The sequence below is a fragment of the Gasterosteus aculeatus genome, chromosome 3 (genome assembly GCF_964276395.1).
Source record: "Gasterosteus aculeatus chromosome 3, fGasAcu3.hap1.1, whole genome shotgun sequence".
Lineage (NCBI taxonomy): Eukaryota > Metazoa > Chordata > Actinopteri > Perciformes > Gasterosteidae > Gasterosteus > Gasterosteus aculeatus.
Genome location: NC_135690.1, coordinates 9,092,675 through 9,111,149, shown reverse-complemented (window position 1 = coordinate 9,111,149; position 18,475 = coordinate 9,092,675). Strand labels below are relative to the sequence as shown.

Sequence of the window (18,475 nt, the reverse complement as noted above, 5' to 3'; positions counted from 1 at the left end):
GCGCGGTTTCCACATCGTTTCCGACATTGTTTCACCAGTCACGGCAGAGAAGAGGAAACCCTGACTTATGCCTCCACGTTCCATATCGCTTTCAGGATTTATGTCCCGGCGAGGATAAAGCAGCTCGACGGCTCCGTTGAAAAGATGCTCATAAATCTGATCCTGTTTTTCGCTCGCTTCCTTCTCTCGCCAGCACCTCTCAAATCCTCTCAGCCCGCGTTATTTGTCATTCTCTCGCTGTGGTCTCTTTTCTGAATTGTTTTTGGTGGATGTTTTGGGCAGCACGCCTGCGTCTCATCCATATACGGCACCGTGTTCTGCTGAGCTTGTAAATGCAAAATGCCAAACTACCAAACTCCCCCTCTGAGTCTCTCTCACACAGCAAAGTAAACATCCAGTCAGCACAGAAGCCTTAATATACTGCTTATCCAAAACAGGAACAGGCTTCATTTAAGAAAAGAAAGGCTAATAAAATTCCAGGATTTATTTAAAGTTATTTCAGAAAAAAGATGATGTATGTGCATTGCATCGCCAATGACAACTGTGTGTGACAATAAATATGTATATGCAGTTGCATTGTATCAAATGAGTGTCTTTACAGGAGGCTCGTCCCTAAACTTAAGCTAAACCCAGTCAGCTTTCCCTCGCGCTCGCATCCCATATTGACGTCTTTTATAAACAAGGAAAATAATGATAATGTTTGGTTGGGCACAGCCTGCCTGCGCTCTCACCCCAGAGACCCAATTAATACCAGTGTAACCGCTGCTGCCCTTCATGGGCGTGCGTGTGCGTGTGGGTGTGTGTGTGTGTGTGCGTGTGTGAGAGAGTGTGTAACTGGAGGCCCTGAGCGTGCAGACCCTCCCCGGGTACTAATCGATTGTCATAGTTAGAAGTCATCTTCAACCAGCCAATCATGACCGGCACCATAACTGCTGATGTCCTCAATAAATATTGTGTTTGTGGTTTTAATTATTCAAGGCCTACAAGGTTGCCTCCAACACACAATTCCCTGTGAGGAAGCGTTAACCAGCAACCCTGAGAAGGGGGGTAAAAAATAAATGTGGCTACATGTGAATTCCTATAATTTGGGAAGAATTATGCTTACCAGAGCAGAGCTGAAGTCAGAACTTGTTAATGAGTGATTTTCCTTATTTAATCTAAAAAAAACCACTCTTGACAAGTTTATCATGCGTTTCGTAATCTTATGTAACATCAATATATAAATGTAATATATATTTACGTGCGCGCGCGCGCCGCCCCACCATTACGCGAACTTTGGGTAAGTAACGACATTAAATAGTTGCCAAGAAAAAACAACGCACTAAGTTACTTAATATCCAGCAGAACTTACTCGAGGCGCCGTAGCGTTACGCCGTGAGCAGGAAAAGCGACATTTTAGCCCAAATTATTTTTCATTTCTTTCCATCATTTCCTCTCTTTCCTACCTTTCCCGCCGAAAGCGCCGCAGATGCCCAGAAGAAGCCAAACCGGCAGGAAGGGGACCCCGAGTATCTGCATGGTGGTGGAGGTGGTGGTGGTGGTGGAGCAGCGCGGCTGGTGTCTCTCCGTCCTCTCCTCCTCCTTCCGAAAATCCTGGAGCTCCTTTCCGAGCGCGAGGAGGTTCTTTCACTGGTGGGGGCGGCGGGAGGGTAGAGAGACTATCACCGAGCACGGTGCGCACGGAGAGAGAGAAGCGCTGACGTTTAAACCGCGACGCTGAAGAACACGGCTTCCGGTTGTTGTTTTCTGAATTAAAAATAAAACGCAGTTAAGCGTTTTTCTTGAAAATGTGGGAATTAAATATGAGGTTCAATTTAAGACGGAAAAAATACCTATTATTAAAATTATTTTTTGTTGCACCAAAATGATTATGGGTGCGCTAGAAAAGGATTCCCCACAGGTATGACAAATTGTACTCATTTATTCTGAAGAATAAAAGCGTTTTTTCTGGGAAGAATGTGTGTTGGTTTGGGCAGCTTGACACAGAGAGGTGCTTTTAAAAGAGGGGAGGTAATATGAGGGGTTTTTTCGAGATGGGTTTTAGTAGTTGTATGCTAAGAGGGTAAAGGATTGGTTTGGACATTAGAGGGTACAGCTTCTGTGACAGACAGTTTGCTGTCAGTGGTTGCATTCCTCTACGATTTGCAGCTATAGTTATTCAATCTATTCAGTGAACTCCAAGCTTTGCAACAATACAAGTCGCTTACCACAATCCAACAAAATAAATCACTGGCTCATTTTTTGTCATGGAAGAAGATCACCGTGAGCATGAGGGAAACGTTCCTTCTATTGTGATTCAAGTTCTTCAACACTTGAAACTGCTCACAAATCAATGTTTTGTAACATTTCTGACTTGACAACACCAAAATAAACTGTGGAAAGTAAGTAATTCACTTGAAAAAAAGCAAAGCTCCGAGGAGGGGTATGGACAACTACTTGCATAACCCCTAATTATCAATCTAGCATTTGCCTGAAATTTATTCATTATCATGATAATAAAATGTTTCTTAGGGAAAGTTTTGATAGTGATTACTTTTGCTTTAGGCTCAAAGCAGCTACTATAAAAAGCTATCCGATAATATTGACTAATTAATATTGTGAAACATTAAACAACCACCGGAATACTTATGTGTATTATGAAAGAGCCGCACTGATGTCTGCAGATCTCCAATTTTTTGTATTCAGACCACTCATCAATTTCCATCCTTGACCCACATCCTCCATTAATGTCCTGTTTATGTTATATGTATAGGCTACATTTGGAAGACATCTAACAAATAAAATAAAAACTTTTATTAAGAAAATACTCCTTTCATGATCAGTCGAAGCTGCTGCCATTATGTTTTCCTGCCTTATCCTAACGAGAGCATGAGCGTCGCCGCCATACTCCCCACTGCAGATTTGAGTCTTTCAGTTTTCACCCTGTGGCAGAATCACTGGTTTCTGTAACAGTTCATCAATTATTTTCCTATATGTGTGTGTTGGGTGTGGGTGTGCGATCTGGGGATTAGAGAGAGGGAGAGAGAGAGAGGGCAGACCTCATGAGTTAAGAGGATAACAGAGACAGAACAGACAAATACACACACTTACACAAGTGCAGATAAACACATGCAGGACCACATTGACATCCGCACACAGTCACTAACACACACACACACACACACACACACACACACACACACACACACACACACACACACACACACACACACACACACACACATATACTCAATTGGCTGTTTCTAATGGAAGATAAGTTACAAGCAAAGTAAAGTAGTGACGGAGGAAAGATGGTGATGTTTAATCGTCCCTACGGTAAGAACCTTAAAACATTAAAAAGAAAAGAAATTGCAAATAGTAGCCCTGACAGGCAGCATATGGAATATGTAGTAATGAGCTAACACCGACTGCACCTATTTCAACCAAAAATATACATCCCAGTTATGTCATTACCTCACGAAGCAATCCACACAAGACATTTTTCCTCCATCCATGGAGAAAATATATGTGTGAGCCCTTCTCCCGTCCATCTGCACTAACTCTGGTGTGGCATCACAGATTATTGGATAAGACAAACCGCTCTCTGGTGTTATGAAGGGAGTAGTGGATTTTAACCGATACAGACTGAGCAGTAAAATCAATCCGTTGCAGCCTAGAAATATTTTACCATTTGCCCGAACATTCTTTTTCTAACTTAAATTCTTGAGGCATAAAGGATTGTTGGAGTGATGCTAGATTCTTTACCATGACTGTTTTCGTTGGTTAGTTCACATTGTTTAAACCTATGGTCTATGAAATTACAGCACCTACTTAAACTAACGAATTCTTTCAATGATATTCATGTCCCTCTGCAACAAATAAGTAAATTGCCTTCCTCCATTTCCTCCTCACTTTTAAATTTCTGTATAACAATGTAATATTGGTCGCAATCTCTGTCGGGCTATTCACTGCGTGTAACAATTGAAGTGTATTTCAGTACCACGGAGAGTTCCGCCACTTTGCTCAGAATTACTTTCTTCCACCAGGTGTCACACTTGAGTCGGTTTTTCTCTGCGGAACCATCAAGCAGCAGCCCCTCAGAACAGGGGGCTGGAAACAGTGTGACACGCTCACCAAACAGGAATGTTAAATGAAGGTACACCTTTCATTTGTCCTTGCTCCCTTTAACCGTCGTGTATTTGTTTGTATGACTGGTTCATTGTTCTACTTTTCAGCCTGATTCATACATTCAATCGAATGGAGGGTTTTTAGTTTGTTACGCTAGCTAGTTAATGCTAACCGTATCTAATACGACTGGACGATGTGGTGTTTTTTTTTCTCCAGCTCTCACTTAACGTTTAATTGCGTTTTAACAGCACCCAAAAACCACAGTAACGTTAAGCTATAGTTTGTGGGTTACTCAAGTCAGCGTCAGGGCGAAAAGCGAGTGTGTCTCTGTTGCACACAGCCTGCACCTGTCCGACCCGCAGCTGGATCTCATAGTTAACGTTAGTTTCATAACGGAGGTTACCTGTGAGTCTAAGTAAACCGTACACACGTTATCCTACTCTCACTTGTTGTCATTTTGTGGGATTGTCTCAAGAGGCCAAAGCCGTGCAGTTGTTTTTATGCCTGCCTTCCGTCGTTTATATGCAGTATATAGGCAATGTTTAACAACAGATTCAATTGGCACTCTAGTATTGGACATAGAGAGGGCGTTAAATACTAATGATTTAAGAGAAACACAAAAAGGGTAAGATGATAGGAATGGAAATTCAGCATACATCAAATATATATTCAGTGGAAACATACGATCTGGTGGCTAAATTAGGGCAAACTGTATATCTAGTGGTCAAACGGGGAGACAACGTTATAAAAGACATCATACAGTGTGCAAAAAAATATAACGGCTGATGTAGAAATTCCCCGGTTACGATAAGTAGTTTATCAAAGGATTCATTGAGAGAGGCTTGTTGAACAGCTGTTCATTTTTCTCTAGCGTGTTACACAGTCATGTTCACGTAAGAACAAGCTGTTCCCCTCCTCCAGTGTCTGACGATGGAAAAATGACATCACATTTATCCCAATGATAAATGAGCATAGAATGACTGTGCTACGCTTATATATTGTTTGGTGCTTTGGCAATAAAAAAACTCCCACCAAATGATGGTGGATGTGGAAGAGTTAATGCAGCTGAGGCAAACCTCATCCGATTATCACAGCGCTGCGAATGCCTTGCAGATGGATGAGCTAAATGTCTTCTGTGGAATGTTCTTCAAGAGGACGCATTCCTCTTCCCGCCTTCTTCGGTCTTCTCACCTTTGCATCCCATCGCCCGACGCACAGCGCACACACACAGTTAATTACTCTCTCGTTTGATTTTCCATAAGGGTCTTCGACGGTGGTGTGAGGGGTCAAACCAGGATGGCCACCAGCCGTGTTCCACTAGTCCTGCTTGCCTGCGGCTCCTTTAATCCCATCACCAACCAGCACATGAGGCTGTTTGAGCTGGCCAGAGACCACATGCACAGCACAGGTCAGATTTAGGCAGATGGCCTCTCTCCCGCTTGGTCTCAATTCCGTAATCTACACTGATCTTAATGATCATATTTATCAGTGTATCTACAACAGTGATTCTCAACTGGGTTCAAACTGCACCATATTTTCATTAAATAAATTTGAGAAGTTGAGAATGTTCCTCGATTTGGGTCGCGGCTTGTTATCAAGGGGTGATGATGGGTCCCGGAGCCAGACCAGTTGAGAACCACTAATCTATAAGACATGTTCATATTGTAAGGAAATGTGTTAAAGGTTTACCTAAATTGTTTATTTACACCTTGGCTATAAGCTTGATCAAGACATGCCTCAATGATGGACTGAGTTGTGACTCATATTGAAACCAAATAGCATAAATTCAATCAATATAAAATCAACCTACGGCAGCTGGTAGATTTACCAAATATCACTGCTGGAATGTCTATTACGTCATATTTTATTTTCAATATTAGATTTGGGGTGTGTGACATAAGTTTGCTTAATGGGTCAATGGCAAAGAATACAAAAGTGTTCAAGGACATTTTAAACAGTAAAGTGACAGTGTAATGATGAGACACGCTTCACTATCGGTAACATAAACACGCAAGGAGTTGCTCAAAGTGATGAACCTTTACATGGTTATGACCCAATTCTGCAGATCCAGAAATATTTTTAGATTCTAGCTCATGGTTTTTATTTTACGACCCACAAATGTTTTGGTTCCCCACTTCCATCACCCTCGATCCCACCAGGAACTTGATGAACAGGCCCACATAAACCACCCGTCTATGACCTATGCAGCAGCAAACGACACATATACACCGTTACACCGCGAGAGACGCGCTAGAGAAGAAAGTTTAGCACTTAGCAAGTTAAAGATGCATAGTTATCAATTCATGCAGCTCTAAACACTCCACCTTCTTGTCTTTTTGCTTAATAGACAACATTAATAAAATAATTGAATTCATTGTTTAAGTATAAAAACGAATCTAAATGGTTTTATAATGTTGCAGGACATAAATTGAGCTCCTAGTTCTCTGTAACCACGTAAGTAGCACGTCAGCACACAGGTCCCCTTTTGATAAACCTGGTCCCATTGACCTCCAAAGCTGCTCCGCATTAGAGTCTCTGGGCCGGCCCCATGGTCACAACAACGTCGTTCAACTGGTCCGCTCTGTTCACGCTGCAGCATTCCCGTGAGCGGCATAACAGAGTTGTTTTCATTTTCCTGGGAGGGTTTTTGCAACCGTTGCAGATGCATCAGTTTAAAACGTGTCGTTAAACACTCAGTTGGCTTCTGTTTACCCGTAGAAAAGTCCAAAATAGTTTCTCAAACCCTTGAAATCGCTCACACAGTAAAAGCAATATACTCCGTGATATGATCCAGCGCCTTCGTCGCCCTGTTTTTAAAAGATCGACTGTAGCAATCGCCTTCAGATGTGAGAGATCTGACAAAGCGCTAATAACATTAACATCAGCGTCTCCGAGATCTACTCAATCCTGTGAGATGTATTCCGTTTCTGTATCGGCCATCATGACCGAGAGAAACCCGCATTAATCTCACTCTCTCCCTGCAGGCCAGTACCAGGTGGTGGGTGGCGTCGTGTCTCCGGTGAGTGACGGCTATGGAAAGCAAGGCCTCGTACTGGCTAAGCACCGAGTTGCTATGGCCAAGCTGGCGCTCAGGAGCTCAAACTGGGTCACGGTTGATGACTGGGAGAGCCGGCAGCCAGACTGGACAGAGACTGCTGTCACCATGAGGTGAAGCAAAGTTAGACTTTAATTGCTTTTTTGGGAAAAAGACCGTTTCCATGCAAGATCACGCCAGAGACCAGAGAGTAATTACTTCCGGGCTCACACTACATTTTGTGTGCAGCTAGTTAAAGTATCGGGGCCTTAATACAGATTTTTTATTACCTTCATTTTGATTCTGTTGACAGAAGCAAGCACACGTTGTCCCAGTTCCACTCAGAAGCTTTTAGTTTTACGGTCCAGTGTTACATTCTTTACCGCTCTCAAAGGGGTATATATTCCATAACACAAGGATAGTTAACAGGGACGTGCTCTCCCTTGCTGCTTCTCTGCCCGCATTTCTTAACGCCAACTTCCACTGCTTATGCGACGGTGTGTTGCCAGGCTCTGGTATCTTTGGGGCTGCCAGGGTGGACTGGAACCATGTCAGCATCGGGCTTTTGATGAGGTGAAATCAGGGGCGCCTTCTGTTGAATTCCCACCGAGGGGGGATGGGTGTAGGCGCAAAAGGCTCTCTGGGAGCATGAATGTGAGTGAAGAGAGGCAGGCATAGCTGATGGGAGGAAGGTATGCCTGTGAATGTTGGCCTCATTCCATGTGGCAGTTTATTGTGCGGGAAAATGAAATGTATTTGCTGCTGGGCTCTGTCAAGGATTTGGCCCGAGGTAACGGATGTTCTATTGGAAGAAGTGAGCTTCACGCCTAATCGTTGCACACACCCGCTGTATGTCATGTGTTAATAGGGCTCCTGCACTTGTATCAGTGAACGTCTTACATTCATTTCACTTGCCTTTTTCCCCCCCGCTTCTGCATTCCTCACAAATCCCCTTATGAGTTTTGCGCAACGCAGGGGCGGATCAAGGTATGAAGTAGGCTGTTGTTACCCGGAGGCGCTGTGAGCAAGTCCCAAACACTCAAAAGCACTGGGGAGAAAAGAAGCTTTTCTTAGTTGCTATGTTTACTGTATCCGGTTTGGTTTAATGATGCTTTATTGGCATGATGTTCAGATGGAGAAAAAAAAGCACATTGGCTGATGCATAAACGAGTAAAGGATGAATGAAAACTAGCGTCACCTAGGTAACAACAGAAGTTAAAGGGAGGATCACTAAAGATCTGAATAAGGGAAAGTCTGTGTATCACCATTTCTAATAGAAAAAGTATATTTTAATGTGTTTGGTCCCTGGGCAGGTATCATTATGGGCGCATCCTGAACGAGTGTAAGCAGTTCACAGCAGCGCACAACGACGACTCCAGTGGAAACGCCGTTCCACTATCAAGTAAGAACTGTTTGCAAGTTGGAATCAATCAGAAACCCTCGGATTGCACTCGGGCATGTCTTTTCTCTTTTTTGGGGGGATGGCGGAGTCAGTCCAGTTAACATTTTTGTCCAAATATAGTGAAATGTGAATTGATTTATTCACCAACCAACTGTTAGATTTACTTTACAAGAAATGTGAACCTTCATTCATATAGAGGTCAGAAAATGCTTGCGTGCCAGGCCTTTACAGTGCCTTGCATAAGTATTCACCCCCTTTGGACTTTTCCAAAGGGGAAGTTTTGTCATGGTACAGCCATAAACCGAGCCAGAGAAGGCCGTCCACCCAAAACCAACAAGCCGGACAAGAAGCAACCAGGAGCCACATAGTTGCTGGAGGAGAACTGCAAAGATCCACAGCTGAGATGAGAGAATCTGTCCACGGGACAAATATTAGCCGTTTATTCCAAAAAGATGGAAGAAAGAAGAATGGAAAGTAAACCATAAGACATCCAGTTTGCCACAAGCCACGTGAGAGACACAGCAAACATGTGGAAGAAGGTGCTTCGGTCAGATGAGACCAAAATGTAACTGTTTGGTCTCAATGCAAAATGACGTGTATGACGGCAACACACCACTGCCCATCACCGTGAGCACAGCATGTCAGCACATCATACAGTGGGGAGGCTTCTCTTCAGCAGGTAACAAGGCGGAACTGGGGGAACGATGGATAGAGCCAAATACAGGGCAATCCTTGAAGAAAATGTGATGCAGTACGTGATACTTAAATTGCTGTTCACAGACGGTCTCCATCCAATATGATTGAGCATCATCTTTTTGGCCAAGAAGACTTGACAAACATTTCCATCTCTAGATGTGCAACGCTGGTGGAGACATACCCCAAAAGACTTGCAGCTGTGATTGCAGCAGAGGGTATCTAGGTACCAAGTATTGACTCAGGGGGTCAATGCTGCATCCAGCAGATGTCTAATAAAAGGTATTTTGCACCTTCAAAGTACTATTTGCATTCCAGTTTGTAACAGTACAACATGGAGAAAAGTTCAAGGCTGGTGAATACTTATGCAAGGCACTTTATCACAGGCATGCTAGCATTCTAACCTCAGCGTCACTTGCGTGATTGTGCTATGTTTATTCTCAGGATATTACTTCATCACGTCCTTAACAAGCCCTCTAATAACGCTAGGGTTGAGGATTTGCATCAATCCCTACTATTGTGCCTGTACTTAGCACAGCCTAATTGTGCACTGTGCTCCTGAGTATATGTGGTTAAAGAGTATTAGCGGAAAGTTTAATACTGTGAAGACTTTCAAATCCTTTACATGAGTATTTGGTTGGCCTTTCTGTTTTTTTTGCACAACACTACATACAGATCTATGATTGATCAAATGCATCTTTGCTAAATAAAAGATGCGGTTTACTGTTATGTTTACTGTTCGGTTTGAGTGTTATTTTGAACGTGCAGAAATTGGAGGTGAAAAGAGGATTTAAGGATCTGAGTTGAGTTACCCCTGTTGGTATTGTCACATGCTTTACATCAACAAGCATCTTTACTTTATTCTCAAAATAAATCACATTGAGCTGTAGCTCTGGGCCCTCACTGCATCTCAACATATCTCTTCTCTTTATAGTCAGATAGGTTTAGATTGGTTAAGATTACGCATCCTCACCCTCACCATCTCACTCCACCTCCCCCCTCAGCCCCCTCTCCCCAGTTGAAGCTCCTGTGTGGAGCCGATTTCCTCGAATCTTTCAAGATCCCCGGCCTGTGGCAGGAAGACCACGTGGAGGAGGTGGCTGGACGCTTCGGGCTGGTCTGCGTCAGCCGAGGGGGGCTGGAGCCCGAGCGGGCCGTGCACGAGTCGGACACGCTCTCGGCCCACCGCCGAAACGTTTTCCACGTGAGGGAATGGGTGAGTAACGAGACGAGCGCCACAGAGGTCCGCCGGGCTCTGAGACGGGATCTGAGCGTCAAATACCTGATTCCAGACTCGGTGATAGAATACATTCACCAGCACAACCTCTACACACGAGACAGCGAGAGCATCAATGAGGGCGCGGTGCTCAGGCCGCTCGCCAAACAGCCAGTGAAGAGCCTGGATGACTGATGGATGGATGCAGCACAGAGCTGGACACTCGCTCACATCAGTGCTTCTCATCTGAGACCGGAAGCCCTACAAGCCTCCAGAGGTAGATGGAGCGTTGCAAACACTGAATCTGTGTGCCATGGTGGCGGCGAATATAGAAGTTTTGCACTTTTCCATCTTTGCACCGTTGGATGAATGGAAATAAAATCCTGTATATTTGAAAAGAAATTGTCAGTGGTGTTTTTTTCCTGTTTGAAGTCAAAACCATGAACAGGATTCTCCAATAAATGAGTCCAGGTCCTCCCAAAATCACACAATATTCTCTACATCTATCCTTGACACATTCTGACATACTTTATTAAAATGGAAAATTGTCTGATATTACAGTATTTTAGGAAGTAAGGCCCTTTAAAACTGAAACTTATTTTCAGAAACAGACATTGTAATAGCAGCCCAAAAAATAAATAACTTTAAAACAGAATAGTTGTAATGTGTCCAGGAGTTATTATGTTTTTAAAGTGACAGGTCAAAAGGTGTGAGATGCTGATGGAGGTAGATAGGGCAAGATTTTTATTGCCTTTTATAGATCTAATAATTTAAGAATCCGCTATCCTGGCACAAACATGCATGTTTTTATCTGAACTGGATTCCCTCTTCTGAAGATCGTTGTTGGTGTCCCTGCTCTGCAGCCGCCTCCCAAAAGCATTTCATTGTGGATCTATTTTGTTTCCCCAGTATCATCCACACACAGTCTGTAAGCCTGTATTTCTTCCACCAAAGGATTTAAAGTAATCCTGACAGTTGCTCAGCTACAGGAGGTGTTTTCTCACCGAGGCCCATGGCTGAAAGCGCCACTGTGACAGATACTGACTGGCATCCTTTGAACGACGTTGTGTATGTGTGCGTGTGTCTTTGTATGTGCCCCAGTCTGTAAGGGATTTAGACAGTGGGTTTGCTGCAAAAGAGAGATTAAATGAACTGGGTTATCTAGGCGAAACCAAAGATATGACAGTCTTGTTCTACATTTCATTTTTCCAGCCAGATCCTTTTATTCTGAGGGAATTCTGCTTTTGTACTATGCATATTATCCACACATTGTGGTCCACTCTGCTGATTGTTAATGGCCCTGCATCATAATTATAACATGATTAAAATGACCTCATCTTATACAACAGAACCAGGCCAAATCTGCCACACGTGGAACTCCTTATAAGTGCGCCCGTGTCAATTAATAGAGGATGTGTATTCATTCTAATCCCTATAGGCGGAGCGAGCACTCTCTGACATAAAGCTACTCCACATTATGTATGCATGGCAGCATACAATATGTATGAAAAGCACGGGGAGCCGTGAATGGTTACGTGGAATCGACCGAGGGAGGGAACTGGGAGGTAATCGGATTAGAGTGAATTCGGTTCAAATTGGGGCTTTTGACAACAGGTTCTGCACTCTGGCACAAGTAGCCGTCAACAGCAGACCTCTTCTTCACTCACTGGGAGTAAGGAAAGCAGCAGAGCAACAGCCAACATGCCGGTGGATCTGAACGGATATTGGAAGATGATTTCCAATGATAACTTCGAGGAGTACCTGAAGGCTCTCGGTGAGTTTGTGGCAGGTCTTGGGAAGGTAAAGGCTCGGGAGAACATGAACTGTCGTGGAGTGATTGTAGTGTTTGCAGCTCTCCAGAATGATACACATTTCTAAAACTTGCTTCTAATCCATTTTCCACCTTCCTCTGGGGCCTGTTGCAGATGTAAATGTTGCCATCAGGAAAATCGCCACCTTGTTGAAGCCTGACAAGGACATCAGCCACGATGGCGACCACATAATCATTAAGACCCTCAGCACCTTCAAAAACTACAACATGGACTTCTATGTGGGCAAAGAGTTTGAGGAGGATCTGTCTGGAGTGGATGACAGGAAATGCCAGGTGAGTATTTAGAGCCAGTGTATTCAGTAGATTTATATTAATGTTAGTTCAAACATGAAAAACCTGTTAAAACCTTCCAGATTTGTGCCAAACATGTAGGTTAAATTTTTCTCAGGGGCCGCCCTCTGGACGTTGGAAAATGTTGTAAGTAGGTGGTAAAATGAGCACATAGTGTGGCGATAATTAATACAAAAACCTACCACCTACTTATAAAACCTTCCCCAAACTTTTATGACTTGCGTCGATGAATTTATGTATTAAAGAGCTGTGTCAGATCCTGCAGGAAAAGTGGGCAGCTTCGCAGAGAAATACGTCAAGGCTCCTTTAATCAGATTGCCTCCCTGAATACCGAATAGGTTTAAAGATGTTCTGTGGGGCCCCTTGAAAAAACTTTTTTTTGCATGTTGATAGAACGATTATAGATAAGCTATAAACTGCAAGTTGGCTGAGAGAAAAGGGTCACTAGCCCCTGTATGTGCAGAGGAATACTTATTTTTAATACTGTTCATGGGAGACTAAGCCTCTCACTCAGATTATTATAACCCCATTTTCTCCCCGACCGATGAACTCATGCAGACCACCATCACCTGGGAGGGAGACAAGCTGGTGTGTGTGCAGAAGGGGGAGATCGAAGGGAGAGGCTGGACCCACTGGGTAAACGGAGATGAGCTTCATCTGGTAAGAAAACACCAGGTCCTGCCATAAATATTAATGTATGCAATTTGGATATTTTAATCCAAATTCAAATTGCCTCTCAGCACTGTATGTGTGCTGTTTTTTTTATGTGGGGCTCATGAATTGGCCCACCGGCTCTGGCAGCTGTAACATTATACTGTGTGAGGTGCATGTGTATGCGGCTGAACTCTCTTACTGCGAAGTGAATTATACCAATTCTACACAAGGAACTTCCTGTAAAGGTATTGTTCTGCTTTTGGTCCTGAAGTGCCTGGTACTCAAGACTTGGACCCCGGTGATCCAGCACTTAGCAATAACAGCCACTGCCATGTTGTTTTCTTGACGTTTCAAATCTAATTTTGATTAGAAGAACTGCAATAGCTTTTTGTTCAAACATCTCTTTGGTGAAGTTCATAGTGCTAAGCCTGAAAAAACTGCCAAATGATTTAGTACAAATGATGCCAACAGTTGCTTTCAAGCTGCAACTATAACATTTGTCATTGAATGTAGAGCAACAAGCTCGAAGATATTCCATGAATGGGTACCTGGCCTCTATAGTGCCCTACATTATTCAAAACATTAAGCACTTAACTCCTCCATGGATCCATCCCCAGCGCCTCCAGCCCATAGTTACTGTTGCTAAGTCAAACACATTTGTATCTGATGATTTAGGGGAGACAGTAGGGATAAGCTTCTATAATCCTCTTGGTCATTCCCATCAGTTAAAATGACATCCCGTGTATCAATCTGAAAAATTGTAACTTGTCTCTTTGTTTCCCTGCAGGAGCTGAGAGCTGCAGGAGTTGTTTGCCAGCAAGTCTTCAAGAAGACTTAAGCTGGCTTTTTATTGAATGAGGCGATGCCCCCTGCTGACGCCGCTTCGCAGAGACACACATCCCACGCCTCCGGCACACCGTCCAACCTCGCTTTGGTCCGTTCATTCATCTCTCCATTTGTCTGTCTACCCAATGTGTGTATTGTTGTGAATGTCGTTTCTATTCCATCAAGAGCCTCGTCTGCCACATCCACGTCAAATAGACAGGGCAGTGTGTATATCATGTCAACATATGAAATATGTGTATATATATATCTGTCTCACGGTGGGAGCTCTTTTGATTAAGTTTAGATGTGCTGGGCGCCTGCGTAACGCTACTGTAGGTGCAGCTGATCTGACGGGTGAACCACATCGATGAAATGATTGGTGGGAAGGTACAGGTTGGCAGTGAAGACAACAGAGCAGTGGGTTCATCGTATTTTAGTTGCCTGAATGTGAACGCTGTGGATAGAAAAATACTTAATAATTTGAGTGTGTTTGAGGCATTTAAATTACTGCTACTGATGCTTTGTCTCCACACTGGATATCAGATATGATGTGTGTGTTCATTACTTTCAGCTCCTTTGGGAACGTGCCATTGATAGTAGAAATCAATCAATAAAGTAAATAATGCTCAATAATGTTATTTGTCTTTTTCTGAGCCTATAAACCTCCCATTTAGTTCCATAATCAGACTTGCGGTTCAGTCATAAAACAGACATTGGACTCAGATGTTTGGTTGCTGTTTACAGAAGTTCCACGGGCCAAAAGATCAGACGTTTTCAGCTCCTTTTATCTGAATATTCCTTTCCAGGCATGCGTGAAAAATCCATGGGGCCTCTGCTTGAGAGTCTCAGCGAGTTAAGTAAGTAATGCCCGCCGAGCAACCGGCCAGACATCTCGAGCCACGCTGTGCTCTCAATCAGCTGATCTGTCACGTCACTTTGTGCATTTCTAGTGAGCTTACTGATTGGGTAATCTGTATAAACTGTCAAACCTACTTGCTCATTCTCGCCCTGCTGTTCGGCCTCCTGCCGGCGCCCACCTGCAGGCTCTCTTTGTTTATGACTCCCCGGGGGGCTACTGTCGATCTCTCCCTGCTCCGGCTGGTGCAGGAACACTATGCTCTTAGGGAGGGGTTGGAACAGAGTCTGCCGCCGAGGCAAAATCTGCATTTGCATTTATTCTCAATAAAACTTTTCTGACAGAAAAGTTTTGTAACATCTCAACAAAGCGAACAAAACTTTATGTATTGCTGTGCATGGAGAATAGACGGGGAAGTACACAGCTTGTGTCCAGTAGTGCCTCAATACATAAGCCTGGCTGATTTGGTGGTTATGCTAAGAACGTTTTTACAACACAAGTCCCTGGGTTCCTGCAGATAGGACCCGTTTATCAATCACTGGGAGCATGAGATGCCCTTTGAGCAGTTACATGCATAGTCCCCTGGCTCAAGGAGCGGCACACTCTGCCACTGACTTTTCCTCCTACAGAACAACTACATTTAAAAAAGATTGATATTGTCGTGTAAAATCATAACAGAAATCAATACCGTATAAGTATAAGTATATTCTAAGACTAAAGACAGGGGAAATTATCCATTTCTTTAAAAATATGATTTATATGTGTCTGTATATCCAGACTTTTCCTTCTGGTACAAAGTACCAGAAGGAAAAGTATCTAATATGTGTTTGCCCATTCAATAGCTTAAGCAGTATTACTGCGAACCAGAAATAAAAAAGATATATTTGATGTGATTAGGACCTTCACGTTTAAGAAAGGTTGAATATTCATTTTTTTCTTCTGAAAGGGACAAGTTAACAAAACTTTTTTGATGAAAGCCAAAATAGAAATTATTATTCACATCAAACTTAGATGTACAAATTAATTCCCAAATTAGTCACAAATTGTTTTTGAACTTTAAAACCAGTTGAACTTTATTGACCTTCAAGCTAAAAGTTTGTGTATTCTGCACAAATAAAGGGCACTCGCAGTCGGTGGAAATTGCGAAATAGCTTATCCTGCCTGTACATAGTACACTGACTATCCTTGCAGCATCTGCATGTGTATGTGCGTGAGTCTCTGCGTGGGTGTGTGTGTGTGTGTGTGTCTGTGTATTCGTGTGTGTGTGTGTGTAAGACTGTGAAGACTGAAAGATGGGTGAGTCCCCCCCCTTCTTCCCCCCCGCGCCCCCCTTCAAAAACAAAGTGCCCCTGCCAATCCCCTTCAGGTTATAAACTCACTTATCAATAGCGTTCTGCCCTCATGCCCCCTGACTTATAAATAAGGAGGCCGCCCTGCACCTTTCTCCTCCGTCCACTGTCTAAAGTCTACACACACCAGCTAAAGCGTCACCAGCTGCAACCATGCCTGCAGACTTCAGCGGGAAATGGATACTGGAAACCAATGACAAATTTGAGGAGTACTTGAAAGTGTTGAGTAAGGAACTTTTCATTTTGCTTGAGGTGGTGTGTGTTAAAGGCAATGTTACACACAGCAAGTAACAGACACACACTTTTTATATTATGTTCTTTTCTTTGTTCAATCCAAACCTTTGCCAGTGCAAACATGTTTTTCTCACGCAATTACTTCACCCTGAGCACCCTGAATACTGAGTACAGAACAACTACATTTAAAAAAGATTGATATTGTCGTGTAAAATCATAACAGAAATCAATACCGTATAAGTATAAGTATATTCTAAGACTAAAGACAGGGGAAATTATCCATTTCTTTAAAAATATGATTTATATGTGTCTGTATATCCAGTCTTTTTGAAAGATGGCATAATCAAGTCTCTATATCCTGGCTCCAGATATTGACTTTGCCACAAGGAAGATTGCTATCTCACTTTCTCAGACCAAAGTGGTCACCCAAGACGGAGACAAGTTTGACTTCAAAACTCTGAGCACCTTCAGGAATTATGAGCTCGCCTTCACTGTAGGAGTTGAGTTCGATGAGCACACCAAGGGATTAGACAACAGAAACATCAAGGTGGGTTGTTCTCTCCTACATCGACTCAAGAGTGGCAGTCTACATCTTAAGCCTTTCATCATATCAAAGACAGCGAATGAATGTTGGACAGAATGACTCGGCAATGGTGCATCTGATACCTGCAGGCAGTTTAGCCAAAACCTTTTCATCATTTAGCCTTAAGGGCAATAGGATTTTGCTTCAGTAAAAAATATTTATTTTTTATTGAATTCATGAAATAACCAGAGGCAATAGGAAAAAAAACATTGTATTTTCATAAGCCAGTAAAATATATTTTTGATAATAGCGTTTCACAGATTTGATACATCAGACATGTCATTCTGTGACAATTTCTCCAATTGACATTTAGTCAGTTGCTTTATGCCAAAAGAAGAGCAACTGTGATAAGTCTACACTAGAAGCTTCTTTTCATCCAATGCTTATTACACATCATCCTAATGAGATATGTCCTCATGAAGGACAGTAACCTTCAGGTTAGAAGGGGGAGCATGGTAAAAGTAGTCATGTAGCAGGTGGAGGAAGGGAATTTTTCCGAAAAAAAACGACCAAACATAATTTAATTGAAAGTTCAAATGTGCATTAAATAACGACTGAAGTTTGTTGTTTGATGAACGTAATGTCTGTGGTGTCTTGTAGTGTCTCGTGACCTGGGAGGGAGACAAGCTGGTGTGCACTCAGAAAGGAGAGAAGGCAAACCGGGGCTGGAAACACTGGATTGAAGGAGACAAACTCTACCTGGTGGGTTGACAGTATCTGATCTGATTATTTATTTGGATACAAGACGAACGTGTTGGATTTGTGGCAGTTATTGCACAGAAGAATGTGATAATTAAATATGATGAAGGGTTTTACTCTTTTGTTGCTCCCTTTTTTAAAATGCTAACCCAGATTTCCTCCAACAGGAGCTGACGTGTGAAGATGTAGTTTGTGTTCAGGTGTTCAAGAGAAAACAATAAAAGGCCAATGTATGTTTTTAATTTCAATTATTTGGTTAACTGAGTCCGTCGTTGTTTTCTCCATGATAATATGTTTCCCTGAACATATGAACAAAGTGAATAAAGGTGCTTTTCAGACATAAATATTGTGTTGTGTATGAATAAAGACAAACAAGTTACATCCAACTGTATTTACAAAGACTCCAACATCAGAAGATACTTAAAGAATTGCTGAATAGCCAAACTAATATCAAAAGACTAGTAAAGTGACTTTGAGAGGGGTTTCTGTTTGATCATTTTCACATTATATTGAACACACACAGTCACTTCAGTAAGGTATATTATAAACAGATGCTTAGATTGTCATCTGGTGGGGAAACATGGTAGTACCTTGGGTGTGAAATGATATTATAGTACAGTATATTATTATTGAATTATAAACAACAGGATCTAAGCCTGAGACATTGAAACGTTTTGTAACTTTATGTGTCTGGGAAATTG

The 18,475-nt window shown here is 42.6% G+C and overlaps 3 protein-coding genes across 3 annotated transcripts in view; 2 read left to right on the top strand and 1 right to left on the bottom strand.

Annotated features, from left to right (window-relative positions):
- Positions 1–1,681, bottom strand: part of clstn2a (calsyntenin 2a) — a 91,025-nt gene extending 89,344 nt beyond the window's left edge. Inside the window, exon 1 of the mRNA XM_040171074.2 lies at positions 1,446–1,681. Coding sequence (XP_040027008.1) covers positions 1,446–1,518 — 73 coding nt within the window. The 5' untranslated portion in view covers positions 1,519–1,681. The remainder of the gene's footprint in view (positions 1–1,445) is intronic.
- A 2,344-nt stretch (positions 1,682–4,025) lies between these two features.
- nmnat3 (nicotinamide nucleotide adenylyltransferase 3) lies at positions 4,026–18,118 on the top strand. Its single transcript, XM_078098915.1, has 9 exons — positions 4,026–4,135; positions 5,370–5,515; positions 7,092–7,275; positions 8,455–8,543; positions 10,241–10,644; positions 16,373–16,484; positions 16,861–17,039; positions 17,676–17,777; positions 17,942–18,118. The coding sequence occupies exons 2-9, from the start codon at positions 5,404–5,406 to the stop codon at positions 17,993–17,995; spliced, it is 1,236 nt and encodes a 411-aa protein (XP_077955041.1). The 5' UTR covers positions 4,026–4,135; positions 5,370–5,403; the 3' UTR covers positions 17,996–18,118.
- On the top strand, positions 11,864–14,686 carry LOC120814685 (retinol-binding protein 1). The gene is made up of 4 exons (XM_040169794.2): positions 11,864–12,226; positions 12,378–12,556; positions 13,133–13,234; positions 14,016–14,686. Exons 1-4 carry the CDS (start codon positions 12,154–12,156, stop codon positions 14,064–14,066), a joined length of 405 nt encoding a protein of 134 aa, XP_040025728.1. The 5' UTR covers positions 11,864–12,153; the 3' UTR covers positions 14,067–14,686.
- Positions 18,119–18,475: the final 357 nt, after the last annotated feature.

Excerpts from the sequence above, each read along its gene's own strand:
- nmnat3 (XM_078098915.1), top strand. The coding sequence starts at position 5,404 with ATGGCCACCAGCCGTGTTCCACTAGTCCTGCTTGCCTGCGGCTCCTTT. Across the intron at positions 10,645-16,372 it reads CAGTGAAGAGCCTGGATGAC|AGTCTACACACACCAGCTAA; the intron begins TGATGGATGGAT and ends TCCACTGTCTAA. Across the intron at positions 17,778-17,941 it reads AAGGAGACAAACTCTACCTG|GAGCTGACGTGTGAAGATGT; the intron begins GTGGGTTGACAG and ends TTCCTCCAACAG.
- LOC120814685 (XM_040169794.2), top strand. The coding sequence starts at position 12,154 with ATGCCGGTGGATCTGAACGGATATTGGAAGATGATTTCCAATGATAAC. Across the intron at positions 12,227-12,377 it reads GGAGTACCTGAAGGCTCTCG|ATGTAAATGTTGCCATCAGG; the intron begins GTGAGTTTGTGG and ends GGCCTGTTGCAG. Across the intron at positions 13,235-14,015 it reads ACGGAGATGAGCTTCATCTG|GAGCTGAGAGCTGCAGGAGT; the intron begins GTAAGAAAACAC and ends GTTTCCCTGCAG.